A 21844-nucleotide genomic window follows, 5' to 3' on the forward strand; every position below is an offset into this window, starting at 1 on the left:
CAATGCTGGCCAAATCCCATCTTTTTCAGGACTTCCCTCAGAAACAGCCACTCTATCCTATCATATGCCTTACTCATATCGAGCTTGAGTGCCATATAGCCTTCCTTTCCTTTTAGTCTTGATTTCATTGTGTGTAGAGCCTCATAAGACACTATTATGTTGTCTGTGATCTGTCTGTTTGGAACAAAAGCAGTCTGTGTAAGGGATATGAGGCCTGGTAGCACTGCCTTTAGCCGATTGGCTACTGTCTTTGCAATGATTTTGTAGAAAACATTGCAGAGACTAATAGGCCTGTAATCTGCTACCTGCAGGGGGTTTGCTTTCTTGGGGATAAGGGCAATAAAAGTTTCATTCAACCCATTTGACCACTTGCTATCGTTCAGAGCTGAGAGGGCTGCTTCTGTAATTCTTTTGCCCACTATTGACCAATGATCTTGGAAAAATGCTGCTGGAAAACCATCTAGACCCGGGGAACCCAAAGGGTTCATACTGAAAATTGCCTCCCTAACCTCCACCTCTGTAAATTCCTGGTCTAGCACTTCTGCCATTTCAGAGTTAATTTTGCAGGGAAGAGATTCCAGGCAATCTTGAATGCTGCCTGGTATTGAAGAGGTGAATATTGTTTTGAAATGCTTTTGAATCTCCCCACTTATACCTTCCTTACTAGTTACCTCCTGCCCTACCCCATTTCTAATCTTGGATATAGAATTGTGCTTTCTCCTTTGATTTGCACACTTGTGAAAAAAAGAGGTGTTTCTGTCACCTTCCTTAAGCCAACTCTGTTTTGCTCTTTGTTTCCACATTGTATTTTCCTCATCCAGTAACTGGTCCACTTCCTTCTGAATGGCTCTGATTTCTTCATAGTTATGGCCTTCATTTTGGTCTTTTAGATGATTTAGCAGCTTAGACTTTGACTGTAGGGCAGCTTTGTCCTTCTTGTGCTGTTCTTTGCTCCACTTCTTTAAGCCGAATTTGCAGTTTCTCAATTTTTTCAAGCTGCTGTCAATACTGACCCTGGACCCTCGTACATCCTCCCAGGATCGTTTGATTTGAGCTTCACATCCTTCCTTTGTTCTCCATTTAGCTTCATATCTGAATATTCTTTTTTTACTTGGCCTGTAGTTCTGAGTTTCCAAGGATATCAAAAGAGGCTTATGGTCTGATGAATAAGTACCAAGGTGCTGCACTGAGTGGTCCTCGAAGTTGTCAATCCAGGAGGAATTCCCAAGTACTCTATCAAGTCTCTCCTTAGTGAAATTGCTCCCCTCTCTATTATTTGCCCATGTGTACCTATCCCCTTGAAAGCCTAAGTCATTTAGCTCACACTGTGCCAGAGTTTGTCTGAAATCCCTAACTTGCTTATATGGTCTTATAGCTGCCCCATATTTTTCACTTAAGCAAGTTATTTCATTAAAATCACCAAAGCACAACCACGGGACTTGAGGTGCTGGCTTTAAGGCTTTAAGAATTTGCCAAGTTTCAACTCTCTTAGCTGTAATAGGGTGGCCATAGAACCCCGTTAAAAGCCATGACTTATCAGCATTTGGTAGTTTTACATAAGCTGAAATGTGCCAGTTGGTATATGTATCCACCTTCACCTCTAAACTTGAGTTCCACAGAAGGCCTAAACCACCACTTCTTCCAACACTCTTTACAGCAAAACAGTGATCAAAGCCCATTTTAACTCTAATTGTTTCCATCTTTTCACTAGAGCACTTGGTTTCTATAAGAAAAACCATGTGTGGGGACTTAGTCTTCACCAGTTGGTGAAGCTCATGAATTGTCCGGGGGTTCCCAAGCCCCCGGCAATTCCAACTTAAGCAAATCATTTGGATAGGTGGGGCTGTTGAACAGCCACCACCTCTGGTTCATTGCTTGGTTTCAGATCATTTGTTACCCCAATTTTTTGTTTCTTGGATAATCTGTTTCTGGATCTAGTCTCAGTTCCCTCAGCTGCCCTTTTGAGATTCAGGGAGTATGAAGGTATGGGCTGCTGGTTGGTTATGTCAGCTAGGATGGGAACCTGTTCCCTAGCTTTCCTTTTCCACTTTGTACCCTCTTTAGTTGCACTTCCACTTTGCCGTGATACTATATCCTTGAAAAGGACAGGGTTGTTTGTCTTACAGGTGATACCAGTGTTTGATTGTGTATTAGGCTCTACACACCTAACACTATCTTGTAAAAGGGAAGGTAAGACTTGGTCAGTGTTCCTTACCTGTGTCAGATGGCTTGAGGAGAGGTGGGGTGGCTCTTTTCTTTTGGTTTCTGAGTTTTCATGCTGAGAGAGACCCTCGTTAGCCTTGGCTTTACAGCTGGCTTCTATTTCTGAACTGTTCCATGACTGGTCAGCCTGACATGTCGGGGTAAGGCTTCTTCCATGCTTCTGTACCCCATCTGCAGTATTCTGACTGGTAGCTACCCCTCCTGCATCTAAGCTGGACCATGCTGAGTTGTCCTTCTGGGCCTCTGCTGCATTTGGTTTCACCGGAGAGGACCTGTCTTGTGAGGACTGTTCCGATGATCCACCATACTTCTTGGTTGAGAAAATCTGGGAATGAGCTTGAGAGGCTCGCATCCATTGGCCATATTGATCCTGGGATTGCTTGGGTGTGATTAGCCTTGAGCACTTGCCTCCCATGTGCATGAGTTGCCCACATTGGAAGCAGAAATGTGGGAGGCGTTCATACTTGAAATAAATCCAGCACTGTTTTCCTCTCACATTGATCATCTTTCCTCGAGGGAGAGGTTTATATATATCAACATCCACCCTGATTCTGAGGTGCCTCCCCCATCCACAACCCTGCTCATCTGCTTCAACTTTGTGAACCTTACCAATCACTGATCCCAGCTTTCCTCCTTGCTCCACATCCATTACTGCGAATGGACCATTGTGTAACTGTACCCAGAAAGGTTCAGTTTTGAAGATAATCTCGTTTGGGGCCAGGTCACCTTCAAAGTCCTTCAAACATATAAGGTGCCGGTCGAAAGACCATGGTCTACCTTGTAGCACCTTCCTTTTATCTGAGAGCAGTTGGTATTCTATTAGAAACTTGTTGAATCCTATTTCCTTGAAAGTGATCCAGCCTTCCAAATTCCACACCTTAGCCATTGTGGTCTTGAAAGCCTCTCGGTTAACACTTCTATCATTCAGGTTGAGGGCAAAAAGGCAGTGACTTCCTCTCTGATTTATGGACTGGATTGCCTCCTCCGACAGGACCAGTTCTTGTTGCTCCTCTTCGGTTAGGTTCAGTGAGCTCCATATCGATGCTAGCTCGTCGGCCATTATTCTATATCGAGAAGAACGAAACACGAAAACCAGTCACCCCTCTATGAACTATCGTTCAAGAGACAGTAGCTTTGTCAAGAGACAAAGCGGGAAACCTCTACCTTACGGAGAGGACCGATCAGTACACAGCTTTTAGATCTTGCAAATTTAAGACTAATTCAAGATAAGTGGGGTACTCCATATCGTCTTGATTATATGAAAAAAGATTCCTTCAAGCTTTTGCCTTATAAACTTTATGTCCGGATCATCAATTTGCACGGAGCAAGAATTTGAGTGAACCTTGATTTTGACGGCAGAACCTTAGTCTATAAAGAAATCTTACAAACTAATTACTTTTGTAAGATATATTAATTATAAACCTAACACTTACCTTGAATTAATCTTTTTTATTGCTTTATTAAAAGCAATGCCTCAAAGATATTTAATTCAACATTATTTTTGAACTTCAATCACAGCTTCTTCATCCATTGGCTTTCTTGGTCAATGATTGTCCCACGTATCACTTTTGGGATCTATGCCATTGGCCTGCTTGGGCAGCATGCGCTGGCAGGACCCCGACTTATTTATCAAAAGTAACAGACAGATACATGGTGTTTATTACTTTTGCCGGCTTAGTCTTCTGTGGGCCTTCCCTGTTTCATGCATCATTGCATTATTAAGTTTTCACCCTGTTTTCAATCTTTCTCGTGAATTCATCTCTCACTCTTTGCCCTACTTTTGCTGGCTTAGTGCTCTGTGCAGAAAAAACCTCTAAAATTGAAGTTTTCTGATATTCCTTTTTTAGAATATACTTTTGAAAAAATCAGTTTGTCACCCTAACCCCCACCCCAAAAGTAATTAGAAATTCTAGTTCCACTCCTAGCCAGCCTCCATCCAGCTTTTAAAAGACTAGCATGTACAAGAAGTCTTACAAGAGACAAAACAACTCGAATCCCTTAATTCTCTAAACAGAGAGAGCAATGGCTTTCCTTAGGATGCTCTTTCAAGTGACATGCGTTGTTGTCATGTTATCAAAGATGGCAGTAGCAGCTTCATTAGCCAAGCCAAGCTGCCAGCACCGGTGTGGAGATGTTGAGATCCCTTATCCATTTGGTACAACTGAAAATTGCTACCTTAATCATAATTATTTTATCAATTGCAGCAATTCCAAACCACTGTTTCGAAATTCGATTGTCAACAACATTGATTTCATCCAAGGCGAGCTTGAAATCTTGGTGTTTATAGCCTATCAATGTTACCAAAACTCGAGAGGTGTGCCTGGGCTTCAAAATTCTCCCCATCTCCGTTCCCAACATTTCACAATTTCCAACACCAAAAACAAGTTCGTGGCCATCGGCTGTGACACTTTCGCATTCCTCAGTGCTTTCCAGAACAATGAACCTTTCTCCATAGGCTGCACCTCTACTTGTCAAAGTCTTAGAAATGTTTTTGACGGATCTTGCTCTGGAATTGGGTGTTGCCAGGTTCAGATTCCGAAAGGATTGAAGAACTATACTTTGGAAGTACGTAGCTATAATAATAATACAAAAGTAAGGGACTTCAGTCCATGCAGCTTTGCTTTGGTGGCTAAAGAAGACGAGTTCAATTTCTCCTCTAGTTATCTTAAAAGCCTACAAGATATCGAGACCTATCCAATGGTTCTTGATTGGGCAATCGGTAATGAAACATGTGAAACTGCTCGGAGCAAGCCGGATTACGTTTGTGGACGGAACAGCTTATGCTATGATCCCCAAAATGGTGATGGGTACCGTTGCAAGTGCTACAAAGGCTATGAAGGAAACCCATACCTCCATGATGGTTGCCAAGGTACATACGCGCGAGTTGCTTATAGAACTAGCTTCTCATAAAATTTGAGAGAAGTTTCATATAATATAGAATAAAAAATATTATAGAAACTTTGCATGAATTTCAATTATGCATGCTCTTCGCCTTGATTAAATTAAAAAAAATTATCCTCTCAACAAGAACTTGATCAGGAGACCTCAATCGTAGTCGAATCATGTATATATTAATATAAAATAATTCTTTATTGAAAAGTAATATAGAATGATATAAGAGTTAAATAGTGGAAAAACCAAAGAAACAAGTAATTAATAATGGGAAATCAATTACCAATATATGATGAAAAAGTTTATAAAAATTCATGTATAATTTCAAATTATTGAGTACGTTAATTATTTCGGTAACAAAGGCAATAAAATGTGAGGTCTTTTAAATATGTGCAATATTGTTGGGATATATAGTTTATTAACAAGACAAATAAATTAGAAGGCAATTCAATAATATTAGAATAGAAAGAAATGCTTAATTCAGAAATTATACGGGTAATAGATCTATATATTGAAATAATAATTCAAGTCAATTGTTTTAATTTATTTGTTGGGCATTAATTCATACTGCACGTGACGTTTCAGATATTAATGAGTGCCTGCAAGTTCCAAATCCTTGCAATGCTACAGCAACATGCACCAACGCTGACGGGAGTTTCACATGTGTTTGTCCCAACGGTTACGTAGGCGATGGAATGATGAACGGAACAGGTTGCAGTCCTAAAGCCAGTGGCCAGGCCAAGATCATCATTGCAAAAGTTGGTACGTATTTTTTAATATATATTTTTTTAGGTAGTTGTTTGCAATTTTCCATGAACTGACCCCACTAAATTCCTGGATAAGTCATTAGAGAGACATGATCACAGATCGCGCGCTCTGTTCATGTGAGAATAAAATCAAAACGAAAATGCTACTCCTCCCGCTAATAATTCTCGTTGGAAATTATAGCTAAAATTATTTATTTATTATTATTATTTACTTAATAATTAGGTAAATATTTTTAAATAATGTTATGAATTTTTTTATCTTAAAAGATATTTAAAAATGTTAAACAATTATATATAAAAAAAATTATAAAAATAATTAGTGGGAGCTCCGATGATGATTGTAGAGCCATCCTTTATCCAAAGGAATGAAGCATCTCTCCCTTAAATTTTGCCCTACTTTTACTGGCTTAGTGTTCTGTGGGCCTTCCCTGTTTCATCTCCCACGATTATGCATTATTAAGCTAGGGCACAATTATGTTCACCCTGCATTCAGTCTTTCTCGTGAATATCTATATTATTTTCAATTTAATATATATTTGTTTGTTTGTGATATATAGTGATAATCTCGTGCAAGTTATATATATCATCGTGTCCTGTTAGGAAGAAGCACGACCTTTAGTTGTTGTATATAGGCAAATTCATGAGTTCAACGCAAATTAAGGTTTGAGTCTCACAAATGACATGACTATAAGATAATTGCTTATTTGTGATTATTAGTTATTTTTTACTAAATGATTATTTTCTTATTTCATGTCAAATGAGTCTATTTTGATCACAAATAGTAGTTCTTGTAGTAAATAATTTATCATAAATGTTTGTAATTCTTGTAGTAGTGTGATTTAGATACTAAGGAAATTAATAAGACTTGTGCATAATTAATAATTAGTTGTCCCATGCATTGTCTTGATCCAAATTAGAACAGTTATCATGATCCGTTAATCACATACTACAATCTGTAAAATTCAACTTCATTTTCGTGCTCCAAGCACACAATTAATACCCCATTTATGTTTGGGGCAACTGGAAATTTAAGGATTAATTAATGTATATTATAAGATGGTCAATATCTATATATGCAGTTTATATATTAAAGTTATATATATGCATAGTGTATGCACTCGGTCCTAATCTTTTATTCCTCTTTTGGAAAATTGAGCCAAAAACGACTTAAAAACCGTTCTCATTTTGTTATTTTGATTCGTTCTTGCTGATTTATAATTGTTTCCGACGTCTATACTGCATTTTTTTTTTTAGAAATACTTATGCCTTATTTTTAAAGAACTCATAGAATTTAGGTTGTTTATGTTAGCTTTTAATCAATAGAAGTTATGTATTTGTTGTTGAGTAATGTTATATTCAGATTTATGGTGTGCAAATTCTGCATATTTGTTGATTTAAAAAAAAATGGAATCCACCATTAAAAAAATTTCCATATGGGTCTTAGGAAAATTAAGAAAATTAATTTACTAATACTAATTGAGATTAATAAATAGATCAATTATCCAACCCAAAAGCTATATTTTTTTTTTCAATTTAATGATCATTCATCTTTTGGAGTACTTCTAATTCAATTTTATGTGAACCTGTTTCTGGCACAACATAGTTCATCTAGCAATATTCTAGCATTCATAGAAATGTCTATCTAGTACTCAATGTTCCTAATAAGCCATTTTATTATTTTACCATTAATACTACTGCAATGAATAATCTTTCTATTTCATTGGGTCAAATAGGTGTTAGCACCAGCCTCGGTGTCTTATTTCTTATTTTCGGTGGATGGTGGTCATACAAAGTGATAAAGAAAAGGATGAGGATTAAGCGCAAGGAGAAGTTCTTCAAACGAAATGGTGGACTACTGCTACAACAACAACTATTTACAAACATGAACAAAGTAAATGTTGAGAATACCAAATTGTTTAATTCAAAGGAATTGGAGAAGGCCACTAATCATTTTAGTGCAGATAGAATAATTGGACATGGTGGACAAGGCACCGTTTACAAAGGTATGTTGGCTGATGGAAGAATTGTTGCAATAAAAAAGTCCAACATAATAGATGAAGAGAAACTTCAGGAATTCGTAAATGAAGTTGTGATTCTTTCACAAATTAATCACAGGAATGTGGTTAAGATGCTTGGCTGTTGTTTGGAGACAGAAGTTCCGCTTCTGGTTTATGAATTCATTTCTAATGGAACTCTCGCCCAATATCTCAATGGCCAAAATGAGGAGGTTCCACCAACATGGGATATGCGTTTACGCATTGCTATAGAAGTTGCGGGGGCTATTTTCTACTTGCATTCAGCAGCTTCTTCACCCATTTACCATCGTGATATTAAGTCTACAAACATCCTCTTAGATGAGAAGTATAGAGCGAAAGTAGCAGATTTCGGAATTTCAAGATCTGTTGCTATCGATCAAACTCATCTAACCACGTTAGTACATGGAACTTTTGGATATGTAGACCCTGAGTATTTTCGATCAAGCCAGTTTACAGATAAAAGTGACGTTTATAGTTTTGGTGTTGTTCTTGCTGAGCTCTTGACCAGAGAAAAAGCTATTTTATCATCAAGAACTAGAGATACCAAAAGTTTAGCTGCATTTTTTGTTAGTTCGATGGAAGGGAACAATTTGTTTGACATACTTGATAATCAAGTTTTGAAGGAAGCGGAAAAAGAAAAAATCATTGCGGTTGCAAACCTTGCGAAAAGATGCTTGAACTTGAATGGAAAGGAACGACCTTCAATGAGAGAAGTTGCAATGGAATTGGAGGCCAACCAAATCTCGCCAAAAGTTTCTAACCCGCAAGGGGAATACAGAGAGATTGAAGATATCAAAACTGAAATATCCAAGCAATATGACGTTTCTATATCAACATCATGTATGGATAGTATACTCGCGACCTCATCTTCAGATTCACAGCCATTAATATTATCTTCTTAATCATCAGGTGAGGTTACACCTTGATTTATGTTGTATTGTTTGTTCAATTTCATCTTGTAAGACCCTAATTTGCACTTCTCATTGTTTCACAAAGATACTCTTATATATGGTAGTATGTAGCATAAACATCTACTTTTCTTTTGGGCTTCATAAGCATCTATTTTTATGTACGAATAAAATGGTTCCTCAAGCTGCATTAGGATCTAATCTCCACTAAGGGGAAAAAAAAGAAGAAGATCAAAGAACTAAACAGATCCTCCATATTATATCACTCTTTGAGTTTCTACTGCAGTTTAGAGTTAATAGTAAAAGAAGAAATCAGCTTTTCTTTATATTGATCTTTAATAGCCCACCTTCGACTTTTTTTCACCTTTTAAATCTTGTCAAATGAAGATTGTCAACCTGCTGAAAGCAACAAAACTCTTGGCGTAGCAGGCTTCACAAATTTAGACTATTTTCTTCATGATCAAAGGATCAAAGAAAGTTTCAAGCTTCATGAACAGCTAAAAAAATAAGCTATGTAACATCTTGGTTTATAAAGAAGACTATTAGTCTCAGGTGACCATTGATCGCTTGAATGTTTATCTACTATTACAAGTTCTATTGCTTAATTTGGTGTGGTGCATTAGATGTGTGGCACTAGGATTAAAACGTGTTTTCACTTCTTTTCGTTCTCTCTAGGGCTTTTTTTGCTCTCACACACAATATGCACGCACTTGACAATTGTTTTCTCTTAAAATATGCTAAAAAGTCGTACAAAATAAGTCAAATATAACATATTTAAAGTAAACGGCACTGGAAACCTTAATCTAACAAAAATTACGTTCTTCGTTAGAGCAATGTGTCGAGCGCGTCTCGAGTGAACATGTTAGGGACCTCGGTCTAGTCTCTAAACATGACTTTTATTTTGATTGATTGGTGATAATAATTGTATGGTGATGATAAATATAGGATGAAGAAGAACGATACGCTTTCAATAATTTAAAAAAAAAAGAAAAAAAAAGAATAGATAAATAAATCAAAATAAATAAATAGGAAAATTTTTAAAGGAAATCAATTCGGAATTTTAGAAATTAAGCATGAAGAGCAAAGGCTATGGGGTAAAGTTCTTCGCTGTTTCGCTTCTGCGTGTAAACTTACGTAAAGTCTTTTAAGATGCTTCCACGTGTCGCAAAAATTCTCATGAACCCGAAGAGAATCTTCTTATCGGACGTGGCGGACAGGAACTCGCTCACACTGTCGAAGAGAACTGAAATGAGTACAAATTAGACGGATTTTTTTTTTTTTTTTTAACCGCCAACGGTTGCCTAAACAGAGCCAACTGCAACCCTTTGAGAGTTCCACAAATCTTTTGAGAGATTTTCTTTGAAATCTTTCAGAGATTGTCTGTCTGGTTTTTTCTGTTCTTACTCTTACAACTTTCCCAGAAAAATCTCTTCTTTCTCTCGCTTGTATATCCTTTGTTTCTCCGGTATACTTTTCCCTTTTTCTACCCTTTTCTTTTACTTCTACCAATGTTTGGTTTCTAAGAAATTCAATGAAGCATGTTAGAAGGAAAGTAAATTAGTAGAATACGATTTTTCTTGTTCCGTTTTATCAGGATTTAAAGAAGAAAATTAATCCTACTACTGAAATTAGAAGACAAGAAAACGAAACGATGCAACTTTGCTTCTTGCTTTTTTGTCCTCATTTGTTCTCTGTTTTGTTGGGGACCAAACAGAACATATTAGTATAGGTTTCAGGATTTGTGGTTTTAACTAGGTTTGGTTTCTCCGGGGCTTCTTTGTTTCTCTGTGCTTCTTGTGACTACCTAATTTTCTGGGATGCGTGTCTGGAAATGTTTCTGCCGGATAAAGTTTTGAAATTATGAAGATTTTACTCATTGTCTTCTTCGGAAATTTTTTTTCCCTGAATTCTTTTTTCTCTCGGCTTGATCAGATATTCAAATACATTATTCAACGGAATATGGGGTTCACCAATATCTCGAAATCTGCCTGAAGTAATTAAAGAACAACTTCTTAACAGGGCTTTTAGGAAAATCTGGTCTAATTGAATGGTATTGTCGCCCGGTTTGATCGCTGTATGGGTTATATGAATGTATCAATCACATTATTTAAGAAATGGGAAATTTCATGAATGAGTCTTGTTTGGTGGGAATGCTTTATAATTTGCATTGGTCATCTTCTTCTCAGGGAGAGGGACGAATTCTACTAACATGAAAAAACAAAGTCCAGTGAAGGCTTCAAAAGCTTTTACATCACGTGCAGCTAATGTTGCTATTGATGATTCCCCACTAATTCCCAACGGGTTGCCTAGTCCAATAGCCATGGAAACTGCATCGATCCAAACACCACAGGAGGAGAAAATAATGTTGACAATAACATGTAGATCTATGATAATGGCCGCAACAATTGCATATAGAAAATAATGACGTGCATGTACATACACAAACACAGAGTAATTTACATTTATATGGTAATTCATTGATTCAATGAAAGAACGAAGCCTTTGAATGCCTATCTTGATGCCTGATTCTCTTCTTTTTTTGATAATTTGAGAATATCTCAACTCTCCTCCATCTCGAAACATGAAAGATCAAAGAGAAAATAGCACGATACCTATAAGCTCCAGTGCAGTAGATGAGGGAAGCATGGATCAAACAGAGGATCGCCGAAGCTTGCGAGGGTTCGAAAGGGCCATATTTGTGGCTATTGGGAGCAGTTTGGGGGGCTTTTATAGAAAAACTCTTGAAGTTCAAAAAGGTAACACAACGAAGGACTGATGGAGGAACATAAAGAACTGTAAATGCTGCAATATTGGAGTTTGCATTGCTATATATGTGCAGAATCTTATTTATTCTACAACAGTTATTATTGCTTGATTTATTTTACAAAAGTCCAGTTCATGCATCAAATATTCTATAATGCAAATTTTAATAAAGGAATTACAAAAAGAGAAATGTTACTTTTAATCCTATATTAAATTTTATTATCTTCAGTCACACATTTTGACATAGTAATTTTTAATTGATTGGTGATAATAATTGTATGGTGATGATAAATATAGGATGAAGAAGACCGATACGCTTTAAAAAAAAAAAAAAGAATAGATAAATAAATCAAACTAAATAAATAGGAAATTTTTTTTAAAGGAAATCAATTCAGAATTTTAGAAATTAAGTAAGAAGGGCAACGGCTATCGATTCGCTGTTTCGCTTCTGCACGTAAACTTGTGTAAAATCTTTTAAGATGCTTCCACGTGTCCCAAAAACTCTCATGAACCCGAAGAGAATCTTCTTATCGGACGTGGCGGACAGGAACTCGCTCACACCGTCGAAGAGAACTGAAACGAGTACAAATTAGATGGATATGTTTTTTTATAACCACCAACGGTTGCCTATACAGGGCCAACTGCAACACTTTGAGAGTTCCACAAATCTTTTGAGAGATTTTCTTTGAAATCTTTCAGAGATTGTCTGTCTGGTTTTTCAGTTCTTACTCTTGCAACTTTCCCAGAAAAATCTCTTCTTTCTCTCGCTTGTATATCCTTTGTTTCACCGGTATACTTTTCCCTTTTTTTACCCTTTTCTTTTACTTCTACTAATGTTTGGTTTCTAAGAAATTCAATGGAGAATGTTAGAAAGAAAGTAAATTAGTAGAACTAGTAGAATATGATTCTTCTTGTTCCGTTTTATCAGGATTTACAGAAGAAAATTAATCCTACTACTGAAATAAGAAGACAAGAAAAATAAACGATGCAACTTTTCTTCTTCCTTTTTTGTCCTCGTTTGTTCTCTGTTTTGTTGGGGACCAAACAGAAAATATTAGCATAGGTTTCAGGATTTGTGGTTTAACTAGGTTTGGTTTCTCCGGGGCTTCTTTGTTTCTCTGTGCTTCTTGTGACTGCCCAATTTTCTCGGATGCGTGTCTGGAAATGTTTCTGCCGGATAAAGTTTTGAAATTATGAAGATTTTACTCATTGTCTTCTTTGGAAAAAATTTTTCCCTGAATTCTTTTTTCTCTCGGCTTGATCAGATATTCAAATACATTATTCAACGGAATATGGAGTTCACCAATATCTCGAAATCTGCCTAAAGTAATTAAAGAACAACTTCTTAACGGGGCTTTTAGGAAAATCTGGTCTAATTGAATGGTATTGTCGCCCGGTTTGATCGCTGTATGTGTTATATGACTGTATCAATCACATTATTTAAGAAATGGGAAATTTTATGAAAGAGTCTTGTTTGGTGGGAATGCTTTATAATTTGCATTGGTCATCTTCTTTTCAGGGAGAGGGACGCATTCTACTAACAGGAAAAAACAAAGTCAAGTGAAGGCTGCAAAAGCTTTTACATCACGTGCAGCGAATGTTGCTATTGATGAGTCTCACTTCGCAGAATTAGAATGGACAGATGACATTTCAAAGGGTCCTGTATACCGTCCGTCGAAGATAGAGTTCGGGGATCCTCTAACTTATCTGCAAAATATTGCACCTGAAGCTTCTAAATATGGTATGAGATAATGAAAAGATACAATTTTTTTGTTTACTGTTTAAGCCCATCAATTTAAAAAAAAAAAAATTAATTTTCTGTGCTCACATTTTCTTGTTGGAAGTTAAAGCTCTTTTAGTTTGTTTACCTTTACTAATGGTTTTAGTTTTTCAATGGAAATTTTTAAATATCCCTGAATCGATTCCTTGCGTTACAATATTTCAGGAATCTGCAAGATTATTCCCCCAATAGATGCTTCTGTTCCAGCCAGTGTGGTACTGATGAAAGAACTTAGGAACTTTAAGTTCGAAACTGTAGTGCAACCTTTTCGGCTTGCTAAATGGGATGTGAATGATAAGATCTCATTTTATAGAAGAGGAAGGTGACTTCCACATGATACTGACAGTAAATTAAGCATATAGTGAGATATTATATGGCAGTACTATTCATTTTGTCTGAGCAATATGGTTTTCTTTTTTCATTTTCAGGCAATATACCTACCGTGAGTTCGAGAAGATGGCAAACAAGGAGTACTCTGCTTGTCAAGTTTCTTGCTCTTCAAGTGATTCTACTGCATACATGGAAAAAGAGTTCTGGCATCGATTGGCTCGTGGAAAGAAAGAAACCGTTGAATATTGAGTCAATGTTGATGGCAGTGCCTTTTCATCTGATCCTAGGGATCAGCTTGGGAAGAGCAAATGGAACTTGAAGGTTTTACACTCCACATTTGAAACAAAATGCCTAAATTCTTTTCCAAAACTTTCATCAATATGATGACTGATTTGAGGCTGAAAATGTTATCCTTTGAATTCTGCTTTCTCTGTTGTATTCTGTCATCTATTTTATGATTCATATTATAATTTGATTCTTTGATTGCAGAATCTGTCAAGGCTTCGCAAGTCCGTTTTGCGTTTGGTTGGAAGAGTTATTACGGTATGCTGACCATTGTCCATACCTTGCCAAATTCTTCAAGCTACATCATCAGATTTTTTTCAATATATGTTATTAGAGCTTTTGTTTTAACCATATGGACCTGAATCCAGGGAATAACGGATCCAATGCTTTACATTGGAATGCAATTTGGTATGTTTGCATGGCACGTGGAAGATAACTATCTTTACAGGTAAAAAACCGTACTTCAACTGTTTTCAAAACTGTGTTCTTATATTATGTCCTAACCAAAACTTTCATTCTCAGCATTAACTATCATCACTCTGGTGTGTTGAGCCTCTAACCTGTCCGAAAATCACACAAAATAATTTTAAAGTGGTTCAGCAAATTGCTTACGTCCACTGGAGCCTCTTTTATAGAATTTGTACAAGATTTTCTGAAAATCTACAAAATTCTATTTCTCTCTCTCACGTCCCTCTTCCTTTCCTCACCCACTGCACTTGATCTCTCACCGCAGTGAGGATGGTTTTCTCTTCAGAATTCATCTCCTTTTATAGGAGAACCATGGGGGACAAATTGCCACCATTCTTGACCAAGTGAGTCTAGAATGGTGAGTGGGTGAGTGAGAATTTTGGTGCCTAACAATCCAAGATTGAAAACGGTGCACACTTGGGTTGATTTCAACAATCACCCCCTCCACCCAAGTGTGCCATACCAGGCTGCTTGCAAACTGATTCATTCTTCAAATGATTGCACTCCTTCATTGGAATGCTTGTCAGCCATGAGAGATCCGCTATCACATGCATCTTCAGGTACGTCTTCAAATGGATATCCAGATGCCTCTCCAAATGCATCTTCAAATGCATCAGCATCGTCTACATCCACGGAGCTTGCAAGGGATTTTCTTCAGAGGAGATTTACCAGTGCTCAATTGCACAATCTCAACTCTCTAGGATTCTTCTTTTGCTCGAGTTCATGAGTCCGCACTCATGTACACCTTGAGCAAACTGAGCTTCGCTCTAGGCTCATCCGAGCGAACAATCTGCTTCGCTCTAGCCACATCCGAGCAAACAATCTGAGTAAACTGAGCTTCGCTCTAGGCTCATCCAAGCGAACAATCTGCTTCGCTCTAGCCACATCCGAGCGAACACCTTGAGCAAACTGAGCGTCGCTCTAGGCTCATCCGAGCGAACAATCTGCTTCGCTCTAGCCACATCCGAGCGAACAATCTGCTTGGTGCCTTTACAGCTTTCAAACCAGGCTCCATAATCCTACAATCACACCAATCTCCAACTTGGAGACTGGTTCTCAACATGCCGAGCTCTATCTCCAGCATGATCCCTTATACAATTTTACAGCTCATGTCTTTAACTTAGAAGACTAACTAAAGTGATGCATAACTTTAGTTCATCACGTACAATGCCCTTAATCAACACATCTACATAGGGCAACACATCTCCCACTGCACTGGGAATCAATGGTCTCGCACAGACCTTGACACATATCAGAGAACCTGTTGCTGAGGTCTCATCTCTGATCTGGATGACTGACTCTTCATCCTGCTGCTATCTTCAATCGCATGTGTCCATCTTGTGTGCAGTATCCGACTTGCATAATCTCCCTTCTTGCAAGATTTTTCTTCATACCGTAGTTCATTACCTTCATTCAGCAGGATACATTTTAAGGTAGTAACCACCATGGAGGTCTGATCGTCTTGGCAGTTCTTTAGGTGTAGATATCCCTGGAACATCTGACGTTTTGTTCCCATCTCTCACACCTATACTTCATGTCATGGTCTAGGGAGATTTTTTTAGAAAAGTAAAACTGGGTTCCTTTTACTTTCTCTAATTCACACGAAAATTAACCCGAGCCAAGACCAATTAATCCTTCGTGACCTTCCAACACCAAATGCTATTGGCAACAATAGCAACAATCTCCATCTTGTGACTTTGACTGGTCCCACAGCCAAGCTCCACCTCAATGAAGATCTTCATAGCTCCCGCTATCATGCTTCACCATAAAAGCATATCCACTCAGAATAAACTAATTCCAAGCATTTCACTTCGGCCCATGTCGAAAATAACCTTGCTGAAAACTATGGTGTAACTTCCACGTTTGGCTCTCCTGGAAGTTCATCAGCCATCGACATGAATTTCCACCACACACCTTGCATTAATGCCAAACCAATGCCTGTGTGTAAACTTGTGGACCTGCTAACATTAACACATCCTCTATCATGGCAACTCATGCCATGAGGATATACATGTCTCTTTTTTCATGGAGAGAGACACAATATTAGCATCAATATCAGTATCTCCATTTACTGACTTGGAGCCACTTGCCGAAACTGCTCCTTGTACTAGCCGTTTCACCAGTCGCTAGTATCACTGTTGACTTCAGGGATTGTTTTGCCCTTCAACGCCTTTGAGAAAACACTACTGAATGACTGCTGTCTTCAAGCTGTCTTTAACAGCATTGTGCACTGCAAGAAATGCAACGCCATGTATTTCTTCAGTCACCATATTCACAGCATCATTCTCAATTTTTTCCTGATTTTAGCAGTCTCTTGTGGCCTGTCTTGCCACAGTTTCTAGCGAGTCATCTGTTGTCCAGATCTTGACTTGCCTCTGTCCTTACAATCAACATTCAGGACCAACAACTCGAAATCTTGCCAGAATCTCTTCTGCGCACTTCCTCATCCAGGATAAGATCTCTTACATTGAGAAACTTCAACTTTGACTTCTTTGCAGAATTACTCATAGCCATTCTCATGACCTCCCAACCTTTTGACCACAACGCCAAATGCTATTGGGCAACAATAGTACCTTCTGCCTTATCTGAAATTGAACCGTTTCTCCACCTCAAATCTGACAAGATTTGAAACCTTACTTCCTGACATTACTTTAATGAATTTACCGTAGAAATGAATAGTACCTCACTAAGTCAGTTCCCAGGAAAGATTGGAGGGTCATAATGGACACACTTAAAATTTCCAATCTCCTAGACAGAACCTCCTTAGACTGTACGTATCCACACTACCACACCAAAGCTTCATCTGCACTTTGTTATTTGTAACTGGCTTTTCAAAGAAAGCCACAACGAGATCCAATGCGGTTCTCCTCTTAATAACAATATGCTCCATGAGTTGTATGACTGCCAAAACCTGCTAATATAACAAGTTAATCAGCATTGTCCAATGATCTGAAATTTGCTCCATCACATTTCACGATCCCAACTGGCTTAAATTAAGCCCAAAACCAATGAGTCCATCATGACTCCAACTGGCTACGATCAAGCCCACAACTGATCTGCAACACGTGGACGGTTCAGATTGAATGTACCGATGGCGAATCTCAACATTCCCACCGTACCGATGAGTCCGGAATGATCCAAATAGTTTGCTACCACTATTTGATCATCGCGATGGAACTCCAACTGGCTACGATCAAGCCCAACATGATCTGCAACACCTCGACAGTTCAGATCGACTGTACCGATGGTGAATCTCAACATTCCCACCGTACAGATGAGTCCGGAATGACCCAAATAGTTTGCTACCACTATTTGATCATCGCGATAGAACTCCAACTGGCGTAGATCTAGCTCAAAATGATCTGCAACACCTCGACAATTCAGATTGACAGTACCGACGGTGAATTTCCACATTCCCACCATACGGATGAGTCCGGAATAATCCAAATAGTTGGAAAGCACTATTTGATCGTTGAAATCGGACTCCGGATGGCTTAGATCTAGCCCAACAAAGATCTGAAAAAACGGACGGTCCAGATCGTCTGGCGCGTGTACCACACGCACCGCAGTAGGGCGTCTGAGGCGCGTCTGGCGCATGGACAACACGCGCCACAGTAGCTTGTGCGCGTGGGGAGCGCGTGAGGTGCTTGTCGGTCACGCGCCGAGCTCTGTAGGGCACGTGGGGGCGCGTGAGCGCGTGACTCTCACGCGTCTTCAACCTCTGTCGCGAGTGAGGGCTCGTGGGCACGTGGATCTCAGTCGTCTTCCTCCTCCGACGCGCGTGGGGGCGCGTGGATTACAGCAGTGCACGCGCGGACCTTCTAGGGGCGCGTGTGGGCTCTTCCGACCTCCGTTGTCGATTCCGTTTGCGGCAACGGATTCGTCTCGATGCAAGGAACACCCTGGAGTTATCAAAAATTGATTTTGAGCAATTTGAATTTTTGGACAGCTCGAACCAGAGCTCTGATACCAATTGTTGAGCCTCTAACCTGTCCGAAAATCACACAAAATAATTTTAAAGTGGTTCAGCAAATTGCTTACGTCCACTGGAGCCTCTTTTATAGAATTTGTACAAGATTTTCTGAAAATCTACAAAATTCTATTTCTCTCTCTCACGTTCCTCTTCCTTTCCTCACCCACTGCACTTGATCTCTCACCGCAGTGAGGATGGTTTTCTCTTCAGAATTTATCTCCTTTTATAGGAGAACCATGGGGGACAAATTGCCACCATTCTTGACCAAGTGAGTCTAGAATGGTGAGTGGGTGAGTGAGAATTTCGGTGCCTAACAATCCAAGATTGAAAACGGTGCACACTTGGGTTGATTTCAACATGGTGCACCCAAAACTTGGTATGGAGCTCCTGGTCATGCCGCTCTGCAGTTTGAAAGGGTAGTCCATGATCATGTTTACTCTCGAGATATCTTATCATCCAATGGAGAGGATGGTGCTTTTGAACTGCTTTCCAAAAAAACCACAATGTTTCTTCCAAGTATTTTGTTACAACATCATGTACCTGTCTACAAGGCTGTGCAGGTGCCAGGGGAACTTGTCATTACCTTTCCTAGAGCATATCATGCAGGATTTAGCCATGGTACGTAAACCTCTCTCTCTCTCTCTCTCTCTCTCTCTCTCTCTCTCTCTCTCTCTCTCTCTCTCTCTCTCTCTCTCTCTCTCTCTGTGTGAGTGTGTGCGCGCGCGCGCTTGCCAGTAGTTGTCACCTTAATCACTTTTCTGTTAAATTTCAGGTTTTAATTGTGGAGAGGCAGTAAACTTCGCAACTGCAGATTGGTTTCCAATGGGGGAATTGGCCAGTGAACGTTATGCTCTTCTTAAGAAGATTCCAATAATATCATACAAGGAACTCCTTTGTAATGAAGCAATGCTTTTACTCATGTCTTCGAAACAAGACAGTTCTGGTGATCCATCAACAGATGTAGTCTCTCAGCGTGCTATCAAGATTTCTTTTGTACGCCTCATAAGGCAGCATAAGCAGGCGCTTCATCGCATAAAAGCATCATCGCATGCTTCTTCCTCACATGCTCAAGGAACTCTCTTATGCGGCCATTGCAAGCGTGACTGTTACTTGGCATACAACATGTGCAACTTCTGCAACTCTGATCCTTTTTGCGTTTTTCATGGTAACAGTGATACCAAAAATTTAAGTCTAATAATATTAGAAACTTTACTTGAAATTTACTAATAATGAGACCTATAAAATTTGAGAAATGATATTTCTAACCCTACAGTATGCAAGTTCCACACACTTCATTTTAAAAAAATGTATAAATTTAAGACATGTGTAAAAAATAAAAATTAAAAATTAAAAAAAATGGTGGATCCTACTTTTTTTTTTTAACTCCACCATTTTTTTTAATGAAGTACACAGGACTTAAATACCCTACGACTATATTTAACGTTACTCGTATAATTTAGGATCGAGAACAACCTTCTCATTTATTATATGACTGTGTTTAAATCATTTTATTTAAGTATTTTAAAATCTTTATACATGAGAATTGTTGTGCTAATAAGTCCCTATTCATTGCAGATGATTTGCTTCATTGTTCATGTGGACACAAGCATACCATTTTTCTGAGGCCGAACTTATCAGCAATGGAAGATGCAGCTAAAAAATTTGAGCAAGAAGAAGGAAAATATTAAATGTACGTAAAAAAAACTGACAAAAAACTTAATTTTCTATGGGTCAGTTATTGATATGTTGAAAATTATAAAATTTGAAATTCAAAATTTGAAGTTTAAAAAAAAAAAAAACTAAAAAAATGAATTTTATAAGTAAAAGTATAAGTAAAACTGTAAGTATATATAACACTACTCCAAGAAGAAATGTATTAATCGGGGCTTCAAAATTAAAGTTTGTTGTATTGGTGATGGATCTTATATAAATTAGTAAATTTTGTTCAATGTAATACTCATATTCTTATTCCATTTTCATGTATCATTTTATTGTAAAAGGAAAAAAAAATGTATCAATTTATTGTGTGCTTGTGTTCTATTTATAAGGAGCTCCTTCCCTTGTCATGTCTTGTTCATAATTTTTTTCCCCTTCGGTAAGAGGTTTTCGATTTTAATTTAATCTTTTTGCCCTGGTTCTAGACATTAGTCCTATAATAAAGTTGGGGTTTTCTTTTGTAATTTGAAGCACTTGCATCCTTGGTGTTACTGTCTCACTTCACCGCTTGGAACAATTTGGCCTAAACTTCAACATTTTTGTGACTGCCAACCATCTTGACGTAGAAGAAGATGGGTTGGAATCTCTTGAAGGAAGATGGGATGTATTGAGAGAGATAGAGAGAGAGGTTCGATGTGTTGAGGGAGAACTTCGAGGGAGAAGAGAGAAGAGGGAAGAGAGAAAAGAGAAGATAAGGGAGAGGGGAGAATAGACTTGCACCCACCTTAAGTCCAATGAGTCTACTACATGTTACTCTTTTATTGAATGGTGTAAAAGAGGAAAGTGCACCCTAACCGGTATGAAGCTTTAACCATTATGGAATCGATGGACTAGAAATTAAAAGGAGAAAAGTTTCAAACTAGTCAGGGTGCCATTTCCCTTTTTACACCCTCCACTAAAAGAGTAACACGTAACAAATTTATTGGACTTACAGTGGGTGCGAATCCTTTCTCCCATCTCCCATCTCTTCTCTCTTCTCCCCAAAGCTCTCCCTCGACCCATCGAACCTCTCTCTCCATTTCTCTCAACAGATCCCATCTTCCTTCAAGAGATTCAAACTCATCTTTGTCTCCGTCAAGATGGTTTTATTAGCCAAATATACAAATAACCAAAATATCGAAGTATAGGCCAAACTATTTGTTCGGTGCAAAACTGCAAATGCACAATATTGTAATTTTATAGTAAAGTGATAAGAAAAGTATCGTCATCGGGGATTGATTACTTACTCTTGGCAAATACCAAAATTATGCTAAGCTTGATTTTATCTAGAGAAGTCACTTAGATTTTTGTAATTGCAATTTAAAATAAAATCAATTCAAAGAAAAATACACAAAGGAAAATAAAAATGATGTTCGAAGATCAAATTAATAGGAAATAAAACTTCTAGGAAATCGATTTCATCTAATTCCTCACTATGCTTTACTCATCTAACTAATTGAATTTAATTCTTTTTTTTTTTTGTTTATTAGCAAATCTCTAATTCATCCAAAAGCCTCTTTCGATAGTCAATTGGAAATTATTCTTGTTCATCATTTTATACAAGAGCATGCAAATTAATAAAACAAGAAAGCAATAAGACCAATGATTTAAATACTACATAGGTTCATACAAGTCTTTCAATCTCTATATTTACCTAAGCTGAAATATTCAAGATCTATCATATAATTCCCTCTTTCGATAGCAAATCACAAGATTAAAATCAT

At 38.0% G+C, this 21844-nt stretch overlaps 1 protein-coding gene and 1 pseudogene across 1 annotated transcript; both read left to right on the forward strand.

Annotated features, from left to right (window-relative positions):
* The first annotated feature begins 4117 nt into the window (after positions 1–4117).
* Positions 4118–8958, forward strand: LOC122311365 (wall-associated receptor kinase 2-like). The gene is made up of 3 exons (XM_043125913.1): positions 4118–5092; positions 5701–5877; positions 7616–8958. Exons 1-3 carry the CDS (start codon positions 4246–4248, stop codon positions 8818–8820), a joined length of 2229 nt encoding a protein of 742 aa, XP_042981847.1. The 5' UTR covers positions 4118–4245; the 3' UTR covers positions 8821–8958.
* Positions 8959–11407: 2449 nt separating this feature from the next.
* LOC122310357 lies at positions 11408–20113 on the forward strand (annotated as a pseudogene).
* The last annotated feature ends 1731 nt before the right edge of the window (positions 20114–21844 follow it).

This window comes from Carya illinoinensis, chromosome 5, assembly GCF_018687715.1.
Source record: "Carya illinoinensis cultivar Pawnee chromosome 5, C.illinoinensisPawnee_v1, whole genome shotgun sequence".
Taxonomy (NCBI): Eukaryota; Viridiplantae; Streptophyta; class Magnoliopsida; order Fagales; family Juglandaceae; genus Carya; species Carya illinoinensis.